The following is a 19,667-nucleotide window of genomic DNA, read 5'->3' on the forward strand; positions in this document are numbered from 1 at the left end:
TTAGATAAATACCTAGAAATTTAGTGGCCATGTCATAGAGCTATGTGTATCTCCTCTCCTCGTGACTGTCTCTGTGTATGTGGTATGCATGTACACATGCTCATGTACATGTGGGTATGTGTGTATATATGTGTGAGCATGTGCAGAGGTCTGAATGTCTTTCTCTATTGTTCTCCACTGTACTTTTTCAGAGAGAGTCTCACACAGAACCTGGAACATATGGATTATGTGCAGGTTAGCTGCACAGCAAGTCCCGGGGATCTTCATGCTCTGCCTCCCCATCGTTAAGATTATAGACATATGTTACTATGCCAGGCTTTTTTGATCTTTCCATATTTATATACAATGAAATATGATCATATATATCCACATTTCCCTCCTTCTAATCTTCTCTTCTCCCCATCTCTCTCTCCTAAATTCAAATTGCTTTTCTTTTCATGACCCACTAAGTTCAATTAGTGTTGCTCATATATGCATTAGAAACTGCCATTAGGCCCAGATGACTATGTAGATTCACATCATATCCCAGGTCTGAGGGCATCCAATGTATCTGGAAAAGCAGATACAAGATGGGAGCTTTGAGAGAAATGTCTAATGCACAGTCTTACATAAAACCACACAAATTCCCAGAAGCTCAAAGTGTGACTAAATATTAACTAAATGAAATAAAATGGTTTATAAAAGCATATTCTGTCTCAGAATCCATTTTGGGGGGTAGAAAGGTGAGAGAATCAACTTTGCTTTCTTCTCAGGAAGAAGAACTTGTGATAATAGATCTCTGGAAAGAGAGGAAACTTGCTCAGATTATGCTTTAAATGACAGTGTGTTATAGAGTTCCCTTAGAGCTTCTACAAGGTAGATAGTGATGACATGAAATCTCAACCAACACATAAAGTTCACAGTGCAGTCTGAAGTGATTGTGAGGTTATAAGAGCACATGAGGACATCTGAGAATACAGATTCATGGGTCTGTCATATCTTTCTGCTGCCCAGTTCTCTCCATACTAAACATCCGTCCTTCTCTCCCACAGCACCCCATGAAAACACCTGCCAAGGTGTCTCATCTCAGAGCCTTAAAATCTATGCTACTTCCTGTAGTTGTCTGAAGTCAAACTGGCACCCATATAGTGAGACTATATACAATACCTGGTTCCAATATCAAGCCAGCTGCCAGAATCCTTGACCAAGAAGAAAAAATGCTGGAAAAGATAATGCAATATTACTCCATTAAAAACAAAGACTATTTAATTTCAATCTATAAACAAAGTTGTTTTAGGGATGAGTATCTGACACATCATTTTCTACCCAGAATCCACAAGAATATACCCTTCACTTCTACTTCTCTTTGTATTAAAATAAGCAATAGCCCAAATGCCACAAATGGAATTAAGATTCAATAAAATGAATACAAAGTGATGTTTGTGAATAATAAGAAATAAAACCACCCAACTCTAATAAAAATATTAAAAATGCCCAAGATTCAACTGAAGTCACAGCATCTGGTCAACAAACATTTAGTGATGCTGTCTACTATGAATTAATAATAGTCACTGACAGCGTCTAGAAATAATCTCCTCACAAGAGACATCATCTCATGATGATTCAAATTATTAGCTGTGTAAATACTTGTGTGCACTTATTGAGAGATACAGAACAGAGGAAGGTGAAATCTAAGTGAAAAGCAAGAATCAGATAACGACATAATCAGAGAGGCAATGAGGAAGTTGTTTTTGGACAAAGGGAATAATCTACTAAACACCAAGGGCCCACCCAGATCAAGTTCATAGGTTCAAAGTGATGCTGGTTTAAGGAAAACAAGGAAGGAGGATATAAAATTAAGCCAGTCAAAAAACCTGGGTCAGAAACAGTTTGGCGACTTAAACCGAGTGACCTGATTCACACAATTCTTCAACCAGAATCATTTAATTCTCATCTATTCTTGCCTATCTGTCATTTTGTAAATGTTGATTTTGTCCTAACATTATGTGTGATCAATTTGAGAAATATACCAGATATTTATTTGAACAAAACACAAAAATGTTCTCATCTAAATCAAATAGGCAGCAATCAGATTTGAGAAATTATTTAGCAGATATATAGTCAGGTATGAATCATACCTTAAGAGAGGCATGGCTCTCAGCTACTGGGAGGTGATTTGTAGGCCTTGGAATGGCTAATGAAGCATTTTGCCAGTGGCACTGGTTAACAGTCTAATAATATGATTTATGAGGGAAACTTTGGGCCACATGGTATGGTCTCTCCTCTTGAAAGAACTGGAGATTAATGATCAGTCATGTGTGCCATGTTGACCAATACCCACTAAAAAGGAAAGAAAAGCCTAGGCTGGCAATGATCCATGTGTATTGTCACACTCTGTGCTGAGGGATAATGCTGTTCTCACTCCACTGGAAGGAGAACTCTTCATTCCACTCAAAGAGAAATTCCTTTGGGTGACTTTTGTATGATCTTACTGTCACAAACCAGAACTGAGAATATAACAGGATTCATCGAGTTCAGTGACGGCTTCTAGAGAATTATCAAACCCAACTGTGGGTATAGGAACGATATATGAGATTATCTAAAAGCTCTTGGAATCCATTGATTATAGCTGTTATTTCATTTTTCCTTTCTTCACTCCTTTTTTCTCTTTTTTAACCTTGGAGAACCAGAAGTGAATATTTAAATGAGTGACTCTGAAGCTGGCTTCTTCTGTTAATCTATGAAAGGCTCATTTCAAACACAAATGAAGAGAACAGCCTGAAAGAGCAAGTATAAAATAACAGTCTGAATAAATCAAGTAACAAGAAAATAATTTGACAGCTAAAAAAGTTTCATTAGCAATATGAAAAGTAATATATCTGTGCAAACTGCCATGACTTAAAACTCAGTATATAGATTTCATGTACAGAAATGTATTCATATTTCTCCCAATTAAACAGAAACAAACTTGGTTTCATGAGCTGACATACCGAGTAAGTAAGTGCCTTACCAAAGCCATGATGTCTGATATGACAAGAACAATGAGGAAAAGGCTGAAAAATAAAGGAAAAAATACACATAATATAATAGGCACACCTTTCTAATTTGTTAGAACTGAACTGTGAACAGTGTCCTCAGATAACTGAGGAAGATAAAAGCGAGACCACTACCCAAAAGGTACAAAGTTTATGATGAGTTCAGTTACGGAGACTGAGGAACAAGACATAAATGACAACCAGAAAAGTTCGTTTTAAGTCATATAAAATAGAATAATGCTAATATGGCTTTTCTACCTTACTTTATTAATACATATTTTATGGAGTGGGTAAGAAAATATGCAGGTAGAACCATCACCTTGGTGTTCTACATTCAACTCAAGTCTTGGCGGTGTGGGTATAAAAGACAACCAGAATGTAAAAGTCCTCTTTATGCCCAGACTTAAAAATGCTAAGATTTTAACAACAGAAACAAAATGCCTCTGTGAAAACAGAGACAGGAGGGCAAGACATGAACAAGAGTCAAGGAGCAAATAAACAATTAGGAAAGGCGTATCCTGGCTTCCATGATGGGTTAGGGGAGAGAGAGAGAGAGAGAGAGAGAGAGAAAGAGAGAGAGAGAGAGAGAGAGAGAGAGAGAGAGAGAGAGAGAGACACAGAGAGAGAGACAGAGAGACAGAGACAGACAGACAGAGACAGAAAGAGACAGAGACAGAGAGAGAGAGAGATTCAAGTCTACCTGTCAATAGGAAAATGGAATCACTGAGTTGAATGGATGGCATATTAAACACAAGGAGCTCTGACACAGGGAAAAAAATGTCAAGCCTTTTAATGGCTTAAGGGTCAAAAGAGAAACTTGTTTTGTTTTGTATTCTTAAGCCTTTGATATTGCTACCTCTGCCTCTTGGGACTTCACTGCATTAGTCTCGAGACAGAATTACCACACACAGGCACACAAATGCATGTATATAGTCATACATGTATCTAGTCACACACGTTAGTCAGAATTCTGCTTTATCTCATTGCCCAGTGTCCTCATACAAAGCTCAATTGAAACTCCCCCTGAAAACTCTGTCTGCTAGCAGAGATGCAGGAAAGCACATGCTAAGTTACTCAACAGGCTTTACTGCTGATAAGGAGCACATTTTTCATTATTGGTCTTAGCATAGAGTGGGGAACCCTGATGGCTCCTTGGCCTTGAGAGGGAGGGAGGGGAGGTATGGGTGGAGGGGAGGGGAGGGAAGGGGGAGAAGGAGGGGAGGGAAGGGGGAGGAGGAGGGGAGGGAGGGGGGAGGAGGAGGGAAGGAGATGGAAATTTTTAAATATAAAAAAAATAAACCATGAGGAAAAAAAATAAAAAATAAAAATAAATTAAGTATAATACTTAAAAAAAATAAAAAAATAAAAATAAAAAAATAATGTAAATATCCAGAAAGATTATTTTCTTTTGAACTAGAAATAAGATTTTCCCTATTCCTAAACAGTAGATGGAAATCTTGAAAAGAATTATGATGTATACATACTAGAAAGCTAAACTGAGTTCTACCTTAGGCTCATCAAGGAAACATGCAAATTTATGTTAATGCTATTCATCCTTTTAGTATTGACTGTGTCAGCTTGATTCACTTATAAAAGTGCTATTTATAAGTCTTTTCAGAGAGCCTCTGTGCTGATGAGGTAATTTTATGGTTTAAAAAAGTAAATACTTGGTTAACAACTTCTCTTTCACAATCTTGAATGCTGAAGACTAACTGCTCGAGAAATATCTCAAAACTCAGAATCCTTTTCACACATTTCTCAATGTATATTTTTGCAAATTATTGATATACAGTAAAGTTAATGTGAACCCAAATAAAATGAAATAATGTTAACAAGTGTGTTTAATATGTTTTTAAGAAATAAGCCAAAAGAAATTGTAACAGTAGCCCTTCATTTTTTTGTAGGAGCCATTATACCTTTAACAAACAAATAATTAATTACAGCATTTAAAATTTGTGTTTTTCTAGAGAGAATCTTCAGGAGCTTGAATAAGATTCTAATGTTTTACTGCAGAGAAAGTGTATTTGTCTGCTAAAGGTCCTAATTAGTCAATTTCCTCTAACGACAACTGAAATCTAAAAATAGAAAACTTCTGAATTCTAAAATAAACAATTTGTGTCACACACTTTTAATAGCAATCACATGACATATCTTCATTTATAAACAATGGGGAAACCCAGGACTTCTTAAACATTTATCTTACCCTTTTGATGACAGCTGTGTAGTTATCTGAACTGCTTCAAAAGCACACATCACAAGAACAAAGGGAATTAGAATCTGTTTCCAAGAACAACAAATGATGTCATTGGTAACAAGTCCCTGAAACACGTTTGACGCAAATACTACTTCTGCTTACAGAATGACTTTCAATCTCTCAAATAACTTATATATACCAGGTGAGAGAAAACAGAGATAAAGCATGAAACTGTCACATGGGACAGTGAACAATAATTAAAAAACCAACAATAATACACCAAGAATAACAGCAAACATTAATGTGTATTCCAAATTAAAATCTTCTACAATTTTGCCCTACTTGATGTTTTCTACTGATTCGTGGCAATGTTCATGTTTTCAAGAGCATGTGACAGCGTGTGCCTAAAGCTAGTCAGCTATGCAGCCTGCTGATATGATACACAGATCAGCGGACCTGCTTATCACTAGGTGACTACAGCACATGAACACAACTCGTCTATTTTATTATTGCTCTTTTGAGTTTAAAATGTTACTTTACTTATGATTATAAATGTATACTCAGTGTTGTACACTTGAAAACATATACAGAAAACATAAGATTTTATAGTAATTGAAAGTTCATCATTTAGACCTTCTTAGCCTTCCTAATGTTTGCAACCCTTTAATACAGTTCCTTATGGTACAGAAACTCCAACCATAAAATTATTTCATTGCTAATTCATAACTGCAATTTTGCTACTGCTGTGAATCATAATGAATTATCTGACATGCAGGATATCTGATATTCAACCCCCAATATTATTAATATGTGTGGAGTATCAATTTACAATAACTAAGTTTTAAACTTGTTTAATTCTTTGAGAACTTCATACAGGCAAACAATGAAATGCAGTCATATATATCTCCTACTCTTCCCATATCTCTCAAAAGACTAAGTCTGTATTTCATAAGCTGGGAGTGGTACATGGTAAAGAAATGATGTTCAAGATTTAGGGGATTCTTCTCCAAAGGACATATGAGCACAACAGAGTTCAGGAGGGTGTTCACCACAGCACTCATCCGCCAAAACCAGTTGTCAAGTGCGTTATGTTGCTACAGCTTACTGAATTATGACAGAAATTAAAGATCTACTAATTTAATTTGATTTTTATGTTTAATTAGTATCATAGTCCTCAGGCTAAGCAAAAATTCACTAAAATGTAGATGATAACTAAGGAAACCCTAATATATTTTAAAACAAGTCAATAGAGAATAGAGACTGGGACTTCTTATCATTTCTCAAATTACATTTCTATTACTGTAGTAAAAACAATCAGTGTAACTAGTTCATTACAAAAGATCCAACCAAGAGAATATACACCTTCAACAGTTATTATTCCTGTATCTGAATATTTAAAGAAATATATACTGCCTATATAAGATGTGCCAAGTGCTGCAGAAGAGAAGTTTAGTAAACAGGTAAGTATAACAGCTATGATGGTTTGAATGAGAAATGCTTCCCCCACAGACCCATGTATTTGAGCATTTCGTCCCAACTGGTAGCACTCTTTGGAAGGTTATGAACCTTTAGGTGGTCAAGTCCTATAGAAAGAAGTACATCGCTGAGAGCAGGCTTTGAGAACTTATAGTCTGGCTTCCACTTTCTGTTCTTCCTGTTTCCTTTGTGCAAATGAAATGTGATCTCTCTGCTTCCTACCTGCAAGACTGGATTTATGTTTCTGCTTCTATGCCATCTTTGTCATGATGAACCAAATCCCCTCTGGAACTGTAAGCCAAAACAAACCCCCTTTTTCCCTAACTTGCTTTATATCAGGGTATTTTATTACAGCAACAGAAAAGCAACTAATATTCTTCCAGAATGTTTATCTCTAGAAACCTGAACATGTAACTACTTTCATACTGTTAGCACTCTGTTAGTACTTGACACATTAAATAAACAGAATACTCAATGAGACATTTGTTAAAAGGACTGATAAATTCTATGTACATGGGAAAGATAATAACACAGTGGCTGTCCTGTGGTTGGAGACCATGGAGTCAGGAAGCTGCCTCACCTTCAGCAACACAGTTTTGATCATAGTTCTCCTACAGTCCTTAATTCTGATACGATTTTCTTGAGCTAACAGAATCCTTATTCTTTTAGAGTCAAATAGTCTTAAGAATAAAGCAGAGATCAATGCTATCTGGAAGCAGGGGTCCAGGGTCTCAGCAATCAACACAAGTTTGACAGGGTACCTCTGCTACAGTGACTTTACAATCTTAATGCAACATGATGCACAACCTTAATATCAAAATCTTTAAACCATTTAATGAAAGTAATAAAATCAGAAAACCAACCTTCCACATCATGAGAGCTCCCATCATGAAAGGGCTAAACACAGTCAGAAAGCAATACACAGAGGCAAGGTCAAAGCTAGACAATGATAAAGGAAAGAGAAAAGATTTTAGAATTCATACTTTAAAAGAATATTCTTTTAAAAGAATGCTCAGTAGTTCTCTGAAATTGCCTCTTATTAAAACTGAGTCACACTAGAATAAACAAAATAGATCTATATGCTAATCTCCATTATTATCATATTATACTCCAATGTACTATATTATTGAATATAAAAACAAGGTAAAATGAATGGACAGATGGTTCAGCAGTTGTTACTTTTCTAAAGGATCCAAATCATCAGGTGGCTCACAACAGCCTGTCACTCCAGTTCCAGTATATCTGATACTCTTTTGGCCCAAGGGGGCACGCACGCATGCACGCGCACACACACAAACTAAATAAATGTAAAAATTTACCTATTAATAGAAGCTATATTTCCAGTTCCAAAAAATGCAGTCACTAAAAAGAAAACCTACACACAGTTAAGGAAATGCATAAATAAATCAGAATTCGTAACATTGCTTTCTTTCTAAATCATTTATTCTTGTTTAATTGTCAAGAGAATCTTGCAAGTAGTGACTAATCTTGGTTTACAAATGAAAGATTTCACTTTTGTCTGTGGGGTCCTTAGACCTCCAGGAGTCCTTATCCCTGTGCTAAGGACAACCATCCAGACCAATGAGTGGGTGCCATCGGGGCAGGGCAGACAGGCTGGGAAAGGAGCACTGGGCCCCTTCAACTCCTGCTGCAGGGGCTTCTTTGTTCCACACGACTCTGCCTCCCCCAAACCTGCCCTATTGTCTGCAAGGTCCTTGGCCCAGGAACAGTGCCTACTCCTGCACTGAGGCTATCCACCCAAAGGGTTGAGTGTGCACCCGCCCAGCTGGAAGGGAGTGCACAGCACCTCCAGCTCCTGCTGCAGGAGCTTCTTTGTTCCACATGACCCTCCCTTCCCTCCAGTTGCCCTTTTGTCTGTGGGGTCCTTGGACCTCCAGGAGTCCCTGTCCCTGTGCTGAGGACAACCATCCAGACCATCCCGTGGGCGGAACGTCCTAATGGGAGCTCACCAAGGTCAGCTGGACAGGGACTGATGGAGCATGTAATCAAACTGGACTCTCTGAATGTGGCTGACAATGAGGGTGGACTGAGAAGCCAATGATAATGACACCGGATTTTGATTCTACTGCATGTACTGGCTTTTTTGGGAACCTAGTCTGTTTGGATGCTCACCTTCCTAGACCTGGATGGGGGGGGCGGGCTTGGACTTCCTACAGGGCAGGGTTCCCTGACTTCTCTTAGGAATGGAGGGGGGGAGGGAGAGGGGGGAGTGGGAGGGAAATGGGAGGATGTGAAAATTTTTAATAAATAAACCAAAAGAAAAAAATACAAATGAAAGATTTCCAACTCTACATCTTCATCAAGCATCTTCTTGATGAGTTTGGGTCAAATCATGTAACAAAGACAATCCCTAGAATGGAGGGAAGGACGTGAGTTCAAGCCAATTTTCCTTTCTCTTTCAGCCATAGCTTCTGTACCTGGTGTTTGGTGTGTTTGCTCTCTTTCTCATTTATGAAAATAAAAGGCAATTCTCCCACAAAAGCAATTTTCTTTTTTATCTGTTTAATCATCAAGAATTGTTTGAAAGGGATGGTTGTGTGCATCCCTGGTGAATGCATTACAGAGATCTGAAAACCATTAGGTGTATGAAGCTGCTATGACTCTTGACGAGGATACTTTCTTCTTCTCAGGCATCAACAGGATGAACTGTCTGTGCCTGTTGCCTATGACTGTTCAAACGGATGTAGGCCTGGAGCATCAGACATTTTCAGCTACAAGATGGTTTTATTTATATATACTTATCATGGGCCCTTTACATATAAAAATCATAACAGGCTCTGCAAAAAGCTCAAAAAGAAACAAAATAACAAAATATATTTTAGAACAACTCAATTAATAGATAATGTTGAACATTTTTAATCCTTATTGATTTATTATTATAATATTATTATTATTGCATGTGGAGGGCACGTGTGCATGTGCATGTGTGAAGTTAAAGAACAACTTTAAGGAGTAGATTCTCCCCTTCCATAGTGGGTTCTGAGAACTAAACTCTGGTTATCAGGCTTACATGGTGTATTAGCTACTTTCTATTGCTGTGATAAACACAGGCCAAAAACAGCTTAGTGAGGAAAGGATTTGTTTGATTTACAAATTCAGATCACAGTACATCATTGTAGGAAGCTAAGGCAGAAACATGGCAGTAGGAACGGAGGCAAAGATCATAAAGAAATGCTGCTTACAACTTGCTGACCATGGACTGCTCAGCCACTTGCTAACCATGGACTGACTGCTCAGCCAGCTTTGCTTATACAACCAGGACTACCAGTCAGGGGCAGTGCCACTGTAGAGGACTGGGCCCTCCTATATCTGACAGGCCTGACCACAGGCCAGTCTGATGGAGGCCATTCCTCGATTGGGTTCCCTTTGCCCACATGACTCTAGTTTGTTCCAAGTTGACAAAAAATTAACTCACACTCAAATGATGAATGCTTTTACCTGCAGAACCATCTTGCTGGCTCCATTTCCTAAACTTTGATTTGTTTAGGTATCAATCTTGTTGATGCCCAGGACTTATGGCTAGTAAAACACTGAAAATGGTGCCTGGCTTAACCAAAGTCCTTGTTAAATTTAGCTCTTTTCTCATCACATATGTGCACAGGGACTTGGTACAGAGACCCCACAGGGAAATGAGGACAACATCTAGGGAAAAGGCAGCATCCACACTGATCAGCTGAGATGTAAAGGTATCCTGCAGCCATTCTCCGAACTCAAGCCTGAACCAACTGGTAGCTATTGTCTGGCCTCTGTCTTAAACAGAAGTAGGTACTAAAAACATACATGTGAATAAATTGTCTTAATGTCATTCAAATATGCTGGTAAAATTGGTAGACATAGTGGGAAAATAAATTACATCATGAAACAGGAGGTAAGTGTGGTAAGAGCTAATGAGTCATTGAAAAACACAGGAAAAATGAAGGAAGGAATATAAGCAACATGCTAATAAATACTTGAACTTTAAATTTTTGGGGAAATAATGTAGAAAGCAAACAGTTCAGGTAAGTGGCATAATGAAAATCCATGTGATTTGTGATATACAAGCAGAGGAAGATAGAGGCAGGAGGATGTCTAGGGATCTGGTTCAGCAGTCCGTGTCAGAGGCAGGAGGATGTCTAGGGATCTGGTTCAGCAGTCCGTGTCAGAGGCAGGAGGATGTCTAGGGATCTGGTTCAGCAGTCCGTGTCAGAGGCAGGAGGATGTCTAGGGATCTGGTTCAGCAGTCCGTGTCAGAGGCAGGAGGATGTCTAGGGATCTGGTTCAGCAGTCCATGTCAGAGGCAGGAGGATGTCTAGGGATCTGGTTCAGCAGTCCGTGTCAGAGGCAGGAGGATGTCTAGGGATCTGGTTCAGCAGTCCGTGTCAGAGGCAGGAGGATGTCTAGGGATCTGGTTCAGCAGTCCGTGTCAGAGGCAGGAGGATGTCTAGGGATCTGGTTCAGCAGTCTGTGTCAGAGGCAGGAGGATGTCTAGGGATCTGGTTCAGCAGTCCGTGTCAGAGGCAGGAGGATGTCTAGGGATCTGGTTCAGCAGTCCGTGTCAGAGGCAGGAGGATGTCTAGGGATCTGGTTCAGCAGTCCGTGTCAGAGGCAGGAGGATGTCTAGGGATCTGGTTCAGCAGTCTGTGTCAGAGGCAGGAGGATGTCTAGGGATCTGGTTCAGCAGTCCGTGTCAGAGGCAGGAGGATGTCTAGGGATCTGGTTCAGCAGTCCGTGTCAGAGGCAGGAGGATGTCTAGGGATCTGGTTCAGCAGTCCGTGTCAGAGGCAGGAGGATGTCTAGGGATCTGGTTCAGCAGTCCGTGTCAGAGGCAGGAGGATGTCTAGGGAGCTACTTTGGGTAAGAGCACCCATCATCAGCTGTTACCCAGTTCACACAGGTATCTGCTGTTTTCCAGGAAAATGATAGACAGAGGGCTCTCAAGGTCAGGAGAGGTCAGAGTTAGAAAAGTGGATGCCAGAGGTGTCTGACAGTACTAGGGGAAAAGCTGTCACTCATTAGACATGGGAAGCAGGCTGCAGAGCGAGACTGGGAAAACTATGGTTCAAGATGAGGCAAAGAAAGAAAAGAAGATTTGAAAAAATTGAGAAAATAAAAGATACAGCCATAAAAACAGCAGACTGGTAATGAGAAGGACTAGGAAGAGGGGCCAACAAGATCTGATCACAGAACAAAACTTTTAATTACCTATGACAAGTAAGGTCTGGACAGCTAAGGTTCAGTATGGTAACACAGAAACTGTATTGTGTTAAAGCCTGCTAGGACAGAAGATCTTAATTATTCTCACAAGAAGAGGGAAGAGGAAGGATGGGAAGAAAATGTGAAGGGGGAAGGAAAGGCAAGAGGGAAGAACTACAAAGGGCACCTGAGTAGATGAGGATGTCAATTATCGTGTGATCATTTTGCTGTGTAAAGCGAAGCATCAAACTATACACCTTCCACGTTTATCGGTTTTATTAATTTTACCTCAGAAAAGCTGAAAATTTTGCTAAATATTTTAAAGGAATAACTCGCTATGATTTTCTTGGAACTGGCCAGTTGGGCTTTCTGAACTGAGGCTTCATTGTGCCATCTTTCAAACTTGAAATGCTCAGGAATTCCATGGGATCACCTGTGATTGGATCCAACACCTTATCAGTGAGACGGGAGTTGACCTAACAAGTCTCAGGTAAAGCACACAAGATACAAACTCATAATGATTTCCTCTAGGGCAGGAGAAATTAAACAGGAGTTGAGAGTTGAAAGAATTCTGTTTTAGTTTTAACATTTTATTCTTAAGGAATATATGCATATGTGATAAAATCTTAGCTGCTAAGAGACTGAATGGTAGGAACACACACATTTGCAACATCATTTTTCTATAGCTAAAAAAGTATTTTTTGTGTGCCCTACTAGGGATTGAACCCAGGGCTTGGTGCATGCTAAGCAAGCACTCTATCTACCCCTGACCTAAAAGCCTACCATCTGTCTTCTCCAAATGATGATGAGAGCTATGTATGTGAGAAAACTTGAGTTGAGAAGAGAGTTAACTGGCCTCTAGTAAAAATACCACTATTAAGTAAGAAAAAAAACACCTTCTACAGCATCTTCCTCTATTAAAATGGGGTTGGCAGATGTTACAGGTCCCAACAAAGGATACAAGGAAAAAGGCCCTGCGGATGTCATCCGGATTGAGCAGTCGAAGTTGAGCTATATCAGTGTTACAGGTGAACTGAATGCTGCCAAGCTGAGGAGGCAGAAAGAAATAGATTAATTAAACAATACTATTTAGCTTACAAACTTACAGACAAATTAACAATGGCTAATAATTTATACTGTGCCTACATAAAAAACAAATACAAAAAACCGACAACAGGGAAATAGTTTAATGACATCTTAATAGAATTCACTGGAAGGAAAACATGTTAAGAACATGCTAAGTGGACTTGTAGTGTCATCATGTCATTGAAGTAAAAGTTGGTCTTCTTTCTACCCCTTCAAACTGCTATTCAGAGACCTCAGTTATTAGTTTTCTTGTCTTCTTAGGTCAGTTGTAAAATATTAAAAATATTTCACAAAGTAAACATTTATTCTCTTACTTGTCCTACTAATTCTATTTGCAGATAAATTATTATTTTCTCTTATAAAAACAAAATACTTTTGTCCTTGATAAAAGGGAAAGTCACACAATTAAATAATGTGGAGACACTCTTGCTGAGGTCTCCAACCCCGGAAAAGAAGCCAAAAGAGAGTTGAAAGAAGTCTCCCCATTGCCATACTCGATATAAATAAACAGCAAGTACTGGCGTGCTGCGACCTTCTTTTCTAAACACAAACAGCTTTGTTTCTGTTAAAAGTAGGGTTTGAGAGCGATGCAGTGATTCCCTCTCCTGAAATACTGCCAAGGGTAATTCTTCACTCTATACACTGATCATCCACACTGGTTTTCATACATACACACCAGCACAACTGCTTCTGTTCTGAGAAGTTATTCTGGATGAACAACGTCTCTTGGCAGGCAGCTGGAGCTAGGTAAGGGCGGAGGTGCACAGAAGCGCTCAGTCTTGCTTCATCCGACCTCAGTAAACTGAGCAGTGCGTCACCAATGTCTCAGTTACCTTAGTTCTAGCACAGGTGAGAGAATCACATAACCTTCTAACTCCTCAGGAGGACGACCCCTTTAAAAGTGGTTGACTTTTGTTCAGTTCTAGGCACAGCATAGTGTGTAAACTGTCGAAGATACAGTCGGAGGCCAACATCACTAAGACGACAGAATAAGCACCTTGGATTATGATGGCTGGAGAAACAACAACGGGCACTTAAAGATCACCTTATGATCGAGTGAACCGTCAGAAGGGAAATCTGGAGGTGAACCAGGTGTGCGAGCATGTGCCGGGAGACAAGTACGCAGTGCGCAGGCCTCAGCATGCCTGTGCTTCTCCCACTTACCTCAGACCACTAAGTGTGCTAGCCAAGTATCAAGCACTTTTATCCACAAGATGTGTTGCTTGCCCTATTGATATTTTGTTAACCTGATTCTTAATAATTTTCCAAGAAAAACCCAAGACATACATGTCATACAAAACTGTACAATTGTATTTTGTTATAAATGAAAATTCCCTTTATGTATTATTAATTGTTGACCTTAATTATCAATACAAGTAAAATTTGCTAAGTTTTTAAACTGCTAGATTTCTAGGCAGAAAGAATTTTTGACGAAATAACAGTGTAACATTCTCATGGCGCACAGAATGTTTTAATTGTTTGGATGGCTACCTTCTGCTTACAGGAAATGCCAGGCTGTTGTAGGGTCTCTTGTTCCATGTGTATCCAGACAAACATCAAGCAGGACAACACTAACGGAAAGAGAGCTTCATACCTAAGAGACAGGAAGTGAGAGCACAGAGATGAAAACATTAACAGAGAAGGCTTAAAATCAAAGCCTGAGCTCATTTTAAAAATAATTGTGATGGCAGCTGGAAAGATGGCTCAGCAGTTAAGGGCAACTGTTGCTCTTAAAGAAGACCCAGGTTTGGTCTTCTTTGTGGCTTACCATAGTCTTAATACCAGATCCAAAGGATCTGTTACTCTCTTCTGGTCTCTATAGGTACCAGGTACACACACAGTGCATATACGTAAAAGCAAAACAGTTATATACATGAAATAAAAATGAAATAAACCTTAAAAATAATTGAATACTCAAAATCTTTTAAGTTCTCCAGACAAAAGTAGAGAAACATACATTTAAATTTCAACTTTAACAGTATCTTGTTTTGAACTTAATTAAATTTTGAGATACATGTTTAAAATAGTGGAAATATTTAAAAACCATTCTTAAAGAAGGTAACAGCTATTCATAAAAGAAAGAAAATGCTAAGACAAAGGTAAAAAGATAACTTGGGAGGTACAAACACTAATATATGTATCAGGGTAAGACAAATATCCCCAGCTTCCTAAAAAGTAAGTTGATACAAGAATACAAACCCCTAACAAGAAAATAAAAGGGTCCACAAATGCATGAAAATATGTCTGGCTATATCAATAACTGATATGGAAATCAAAACAAAAATGAGATGCCATATGTACTTACCATGTTTGTCAACATAAAAACACAGAGTTGAGAAGAGTACACTGAAATAGATTCTCATACTATGTATATAGAAACACTCTATAGTGGAAGACCATCTAATGCCATGAGTCAAAATATAAAAAAATTCATAAACCACAATATAAGAACAATAATTCTAAGAAAAATCAGGTATATCCACTATGAGTCTTACTGTAAAGAAGTTTACAGAAGGGGGCAATAAAGGTGTGAAGGTCTTGCATATCCACAGGATAGTGATTACAAATGTACCTGTACCTCTGTAAGATGGAAGACAGTAGACACAAAACAAAAAAGGAAGGAAGGAAGGGAGGAAGGGAGGAAGGAAGGAAGGAAGGAAGGAAGGAAGCAAGGAAGGAAAGAAGGAAGAAGGGAGGAAGGAAGGAAGGAAGGAAGAAGGGAGGAAGGAAGGAAGGAAGGAAGGAAGAAGGGAGGGAGGGAAGAGAGAGAGAGAGAGAGAGAGAGAGAGAGAGAGAGAGAGAGAGAGAGAGAGAGAGAGAGAGAATCGAGGTTTTTCACGCTGCCAAGCCTTTTCAAGATGGCTTCTGCTCTAGCTTGGGTAAGTGCCCCACCTCCTCGACCCCCAAACGCTCCACTGCAGCACTTACCGTGCTGCTTTGGTCATACAAACACGTTTAGACTCCTCCTACTTTATGAACAGAGTCTGGCAACTATGCAAGTCTAGCTTACATGAAGTGGGTCTGAAAGAAAGAATAACTCACTTTATTGGAAGCTACACAACAAAAAAAACATAAGTAACTTTCTTCAGTTTTTACCACTCTAGGCCCTATAACAGTATTCCCAGACAGGAACGTGCAAAAGAAACAAAATACTTTCAACTCTACCACAATGGCAAAATACTGAAGACTGGGCAGAAACATCTAGATTTGAGGAAATACATACAATCACCTTGTGTGTAAGATATAGGATGTCCTAGGATATGAGTATAGAATATATACATGAAAAAAGATCATTAGCAAAATGGACAGAAACAGTACAAAGAAGTCATTTATAGCCCATTAAAATTGCATTTAGCATTCTTACTTGAAGGAAAAATAGCATTACTAAGAGTATGATAAAATAACATATCTTGTAGTTTGTTGGTGATATAAAATAGCACTGTCCTTAATATAAAATAGCACTGTCCTTAAAACAAATAGAACTTTTTGTTAAAAAAAAAGTTCATGCTTAATAGACCTCATATATCACTGTGAAAACCATACAAAAACTATCTAAACTTACAAACACTCAAAAACAGAAATAGCCAGTTTCATAGCCATCAACCCAGTTCCATTATTCAAAGTCTATTCACTTCCTAACCCATAAAATCAACTTTCCAGTTCTTACTGTTAACACTGCAAAACACGATTCTTATCTTCCAGCTATGAGCAGCTGCACTGCAGGCCTGCATTACAGTAATAGTCCCTTGGGTGTGTCTGCTCAGTGCTCAGGATGCTGGAAATGGGAAAGACAAAAACTGGACTAATCAGATCAAGAAGGTGCATTCCCTAAGAAAAGGCAGATGACTTTGAAAATATTTGTCTATTTTTATTTTCTATGTAAGAGTACTTTTACTTGCATGACGATGTATGCACTGCATGCATGTTTAGTATACAAGAAGGCCAGAGGAGGGCACCGAATCCCCTGGAAGTGCAACTTACAGAAGGTTGTTAGTACCGTATATATTCTGGGAACTGACACTGGGTCCTCTGAAGAAGCAACCAGAGCTCTTAAGTGCCCAGTCGTCTATACAGCCCCATGGCACCAAGACTTTTACAAACAGATTCAGTTTGTAAGTACATGAAAGTCATTCTTTCTATTAATACACAACTACAAATCACTCAATACTTCAGAGCTCTGGCCCTTTCTAAAATGCAGACAAGATCAGAGAGACAGTCCTCCTAAGAGACTTTACCTCTTGAGACAATTTTTCATATACATCCAGCAAATCTAAATTAATATGGAAAGACCAATAAAATGTCATCATGAACTAAGAGAATGTAATGAAATACTGAGCCCTAAATTGCAGTCTGCTAGTTTGGCCTCTGGGAAGATTGGAATGGGCTGAAAATGCATTTAGATTTGTATTATATTTTGCTATGCAAAGGGATAATGTAAATAAAATTTCAAAGGGAAATATTTAACAACTTAACAGACAAATTATTTTCAAGAATTGTAATAGCTTTCATTTGCATAAATTCAGGGCTGATTACTAATGAGTCTTTTTATTCATTAAATCAAGGATGTATTGTTAGAATTTAAGATTACTATTACTCTATAATACTGCTGCATTTATTCTAAGAATCTTTTATGTCTGAATATTCACTGAATTCTACAGAGAAACTTCTATACAGAGAAACTTCTATTTTGCACAAAACAGTGATGAACTACATGATTTGCAAAACTGATAAGAAACCAAGAAACTGTACAAACCTGAGAGACTAGAAGAAGCAGTTTCAAGACCCTTTCCAAAGCTAAACCTAGACTCTGAGTGATGGCTCTCTAATGCATTCATTAGTGGGGTCACACTAGGCAGGGACTTTCTGATTTTAGGCATCAACTTTCCTAATCTTGATTTTCTTAAAATAAACTAATGTAATTTTGATAATCTGTTTGAGGGTCTCTCAAAGACCATTAAATTGATGATTGAAAAACTTTTATTTATTATATATTATTATAAAACTTGTCTCAAGGGTAAGTTACAGAATAAATCACTCTATATTAAGAATTGTTTTTTTTTTACCTACAAGCTTAAACTATTCTTTCTTTCTTCCTTATACTCCTTTGTTTCTAATCGAGATCTATTTCTAAGATTTATATTTTATTCTTTTTTATTCTTAATTGAATTTTTTCACTGCCAAAAATTGACTCCAGACCCCTGTGCATTACAGAGAGAGGCTTCTACGATCCCTGTGGGATCTTTGTCTTTATTGTCAGCCCGATAGAAACTAGACTCAACTGGGAGATGGGCATGTATATGAGGGATTATTGTGATCATGTCAATTGTGGGAAGTGCCACTCTCTGGAAGGAGACCCTAAACTGCACAAAACATAGAAGTAACATGAGCACTAGCATGCTGTCACGCTCTCTGCTGGTGGCTACAGATACCTCTGAACAGCGCTGCAGCCCCTGACACCACACCCTGCAACTGCAGTCCGGAACAAGCCCCTTCCTGAGTGCCTTTTGTCAGAGTATTTATCACAGCAACAGGGAAAGGTTTTTAAAGGACAGGTTCCTGCTATATGGCACTGGCTAGTCTCAAACTCAAAACCACTGCCTCCACCTCCTGAGACATGTTCCACCATTTCTTTAAAATTGATTACAAGCCAGGCGGTGGTGGCGCACGCCTTTAATCCCAGCACTCGGGAGGCAGAGGCAGACGGATCTCTGTGAGTTCGAGGCCAGCCTGGTCTACAAGAGCTAGTTCCAGGACAGGCTCCAAAGCCACAGAGAAACTCTGTCTCGAAAAACCAAAAAAAAAAAAATTGATTACATATTCCTTTGAACCCAAAAAGGTCAAATCATTATGAAGTGACTTAAAAATTAGCACATATTTCTTTATTCTAAAATACTTTCTCAAGCAAACCTCTAAGTGTGATTTGTTTTGTTTCCAAGACATGGTTTCTCTGAGTAGCCTTGCTGTCCTGGAACTCACTCTGTAGACCAGGCTGGTCTTGAATTCACAGAGATCCACCTGCCTATGCCTCCTGAGTACTGGGATTAAGGTGTGCGCCACCACAGTAGAGTTAAGTGTGTTCTCTTAATAGAACAATATCATCCCCAGATAAGGGGGTTTATCCTTTAATTTATTATATAAAACAAAAACTTTTGAATATTTTAATTTAAAGACTGCTAATAGAATTATTCTAAAATTTTAGCAATAATGTGGGGAAATGAAAAGTGTCTCAAATTATGTTTATCATTATTGAATAAGAACAACTAGATTCTCATACACTTCAAGATTTATTTAAAAACTGCATAACTCAAAGCAAGCTCAGCATAAGGTTTCTTTATTAAGCAACTAAGGAAAGTTTTCATGGTGTCCATGTTATATGTTCATAGCTGTGTCCCACAAATATGTCAGTTAGGGAGAATGGAAAAAACAGGATTTGGGCCCTTTGGTGAGAGGGGATTTAATGCCCACCCCACTTTTCAAGTCTAGATCAGATGGGATGCTAAGGTCCATCAGCAAGAACTTTCAGAATGTCTCTGTAATACTTAATTAGGATGGCTAAAATTCCTGAAGAGTGACTCAGGCCTTGGACCCTAGATGGCCCTAACCGGTTGATAGCACCATGGTGAATACCGGGCTGAGTCTAATTTGGATCAAGATACCATATATTAGCCAAAATTTAAACTATCAGTGGTATTTACTCAACTCTG

At 38.6% G+C, this 19,667-nt stretch overlaps 1 protein-coding gene across 3 annotated transcripts in view; it reads right to left on the minus strand.

Moving 5' to 3' along the window:
* Pign (phosphatidylinositol glycan anchor biosynthesis class N) overlaps positions 1-19,667 on the minus strand; it is a 133,327-nt gene that overhangs the window by 19,216 nt on the left and 94,444 nt on the right. For 2 of the 3 annotated variants that reach the window (XM_038349342.2, XM_038349341.1), the window contains 7 exons: positions 14,455-14,557; positions 12,839-12,925; positions 8,004-8,059; positions 7,548-7,623; positions 5,218-5,291; positions 2,990-3,032; positions 1,147-1,199 (listed from right to left, as the gene is read on the minus strand). In XM_038349342.2, coding sequence (XP_038205270.1) covers positions 1,147-1,199; positions 2,990-3,032; positions 5,218-5,291; positions 7,548-7,623; positions 8,004-8,059; positions 12,839-12,925; positions 14,455-14,557 — 492 coding nt within the window. Of the gene's footprint in view, positions 1-1,146; positions 1,200-2,969; positions 3,033-5,217; positions 5,292-7,547; positions 7,624-8,003; positions 8,060-12,838; positions 12,926-14,454; positions 14,558-19,667 lie in introns of all 3 variants that reach the window. The other variant, XM_038349344.1, reaches the window with a different exon arrangement.

The sequence above is a fragment of the Arvicola amphibius genome, chromosome 12, assembly GCF_903992535.2.
Source record: "Arvicola amphibius chromosome 12, mArvAmp1.2, whole genome shotgun sequence".
Classification (NCBI taxonomy): Eukaryota; Metazoa; Chordata; class Mammalia; order Rodentia; family Cricetidae; genus Arvicola; species Arvicola amphibius.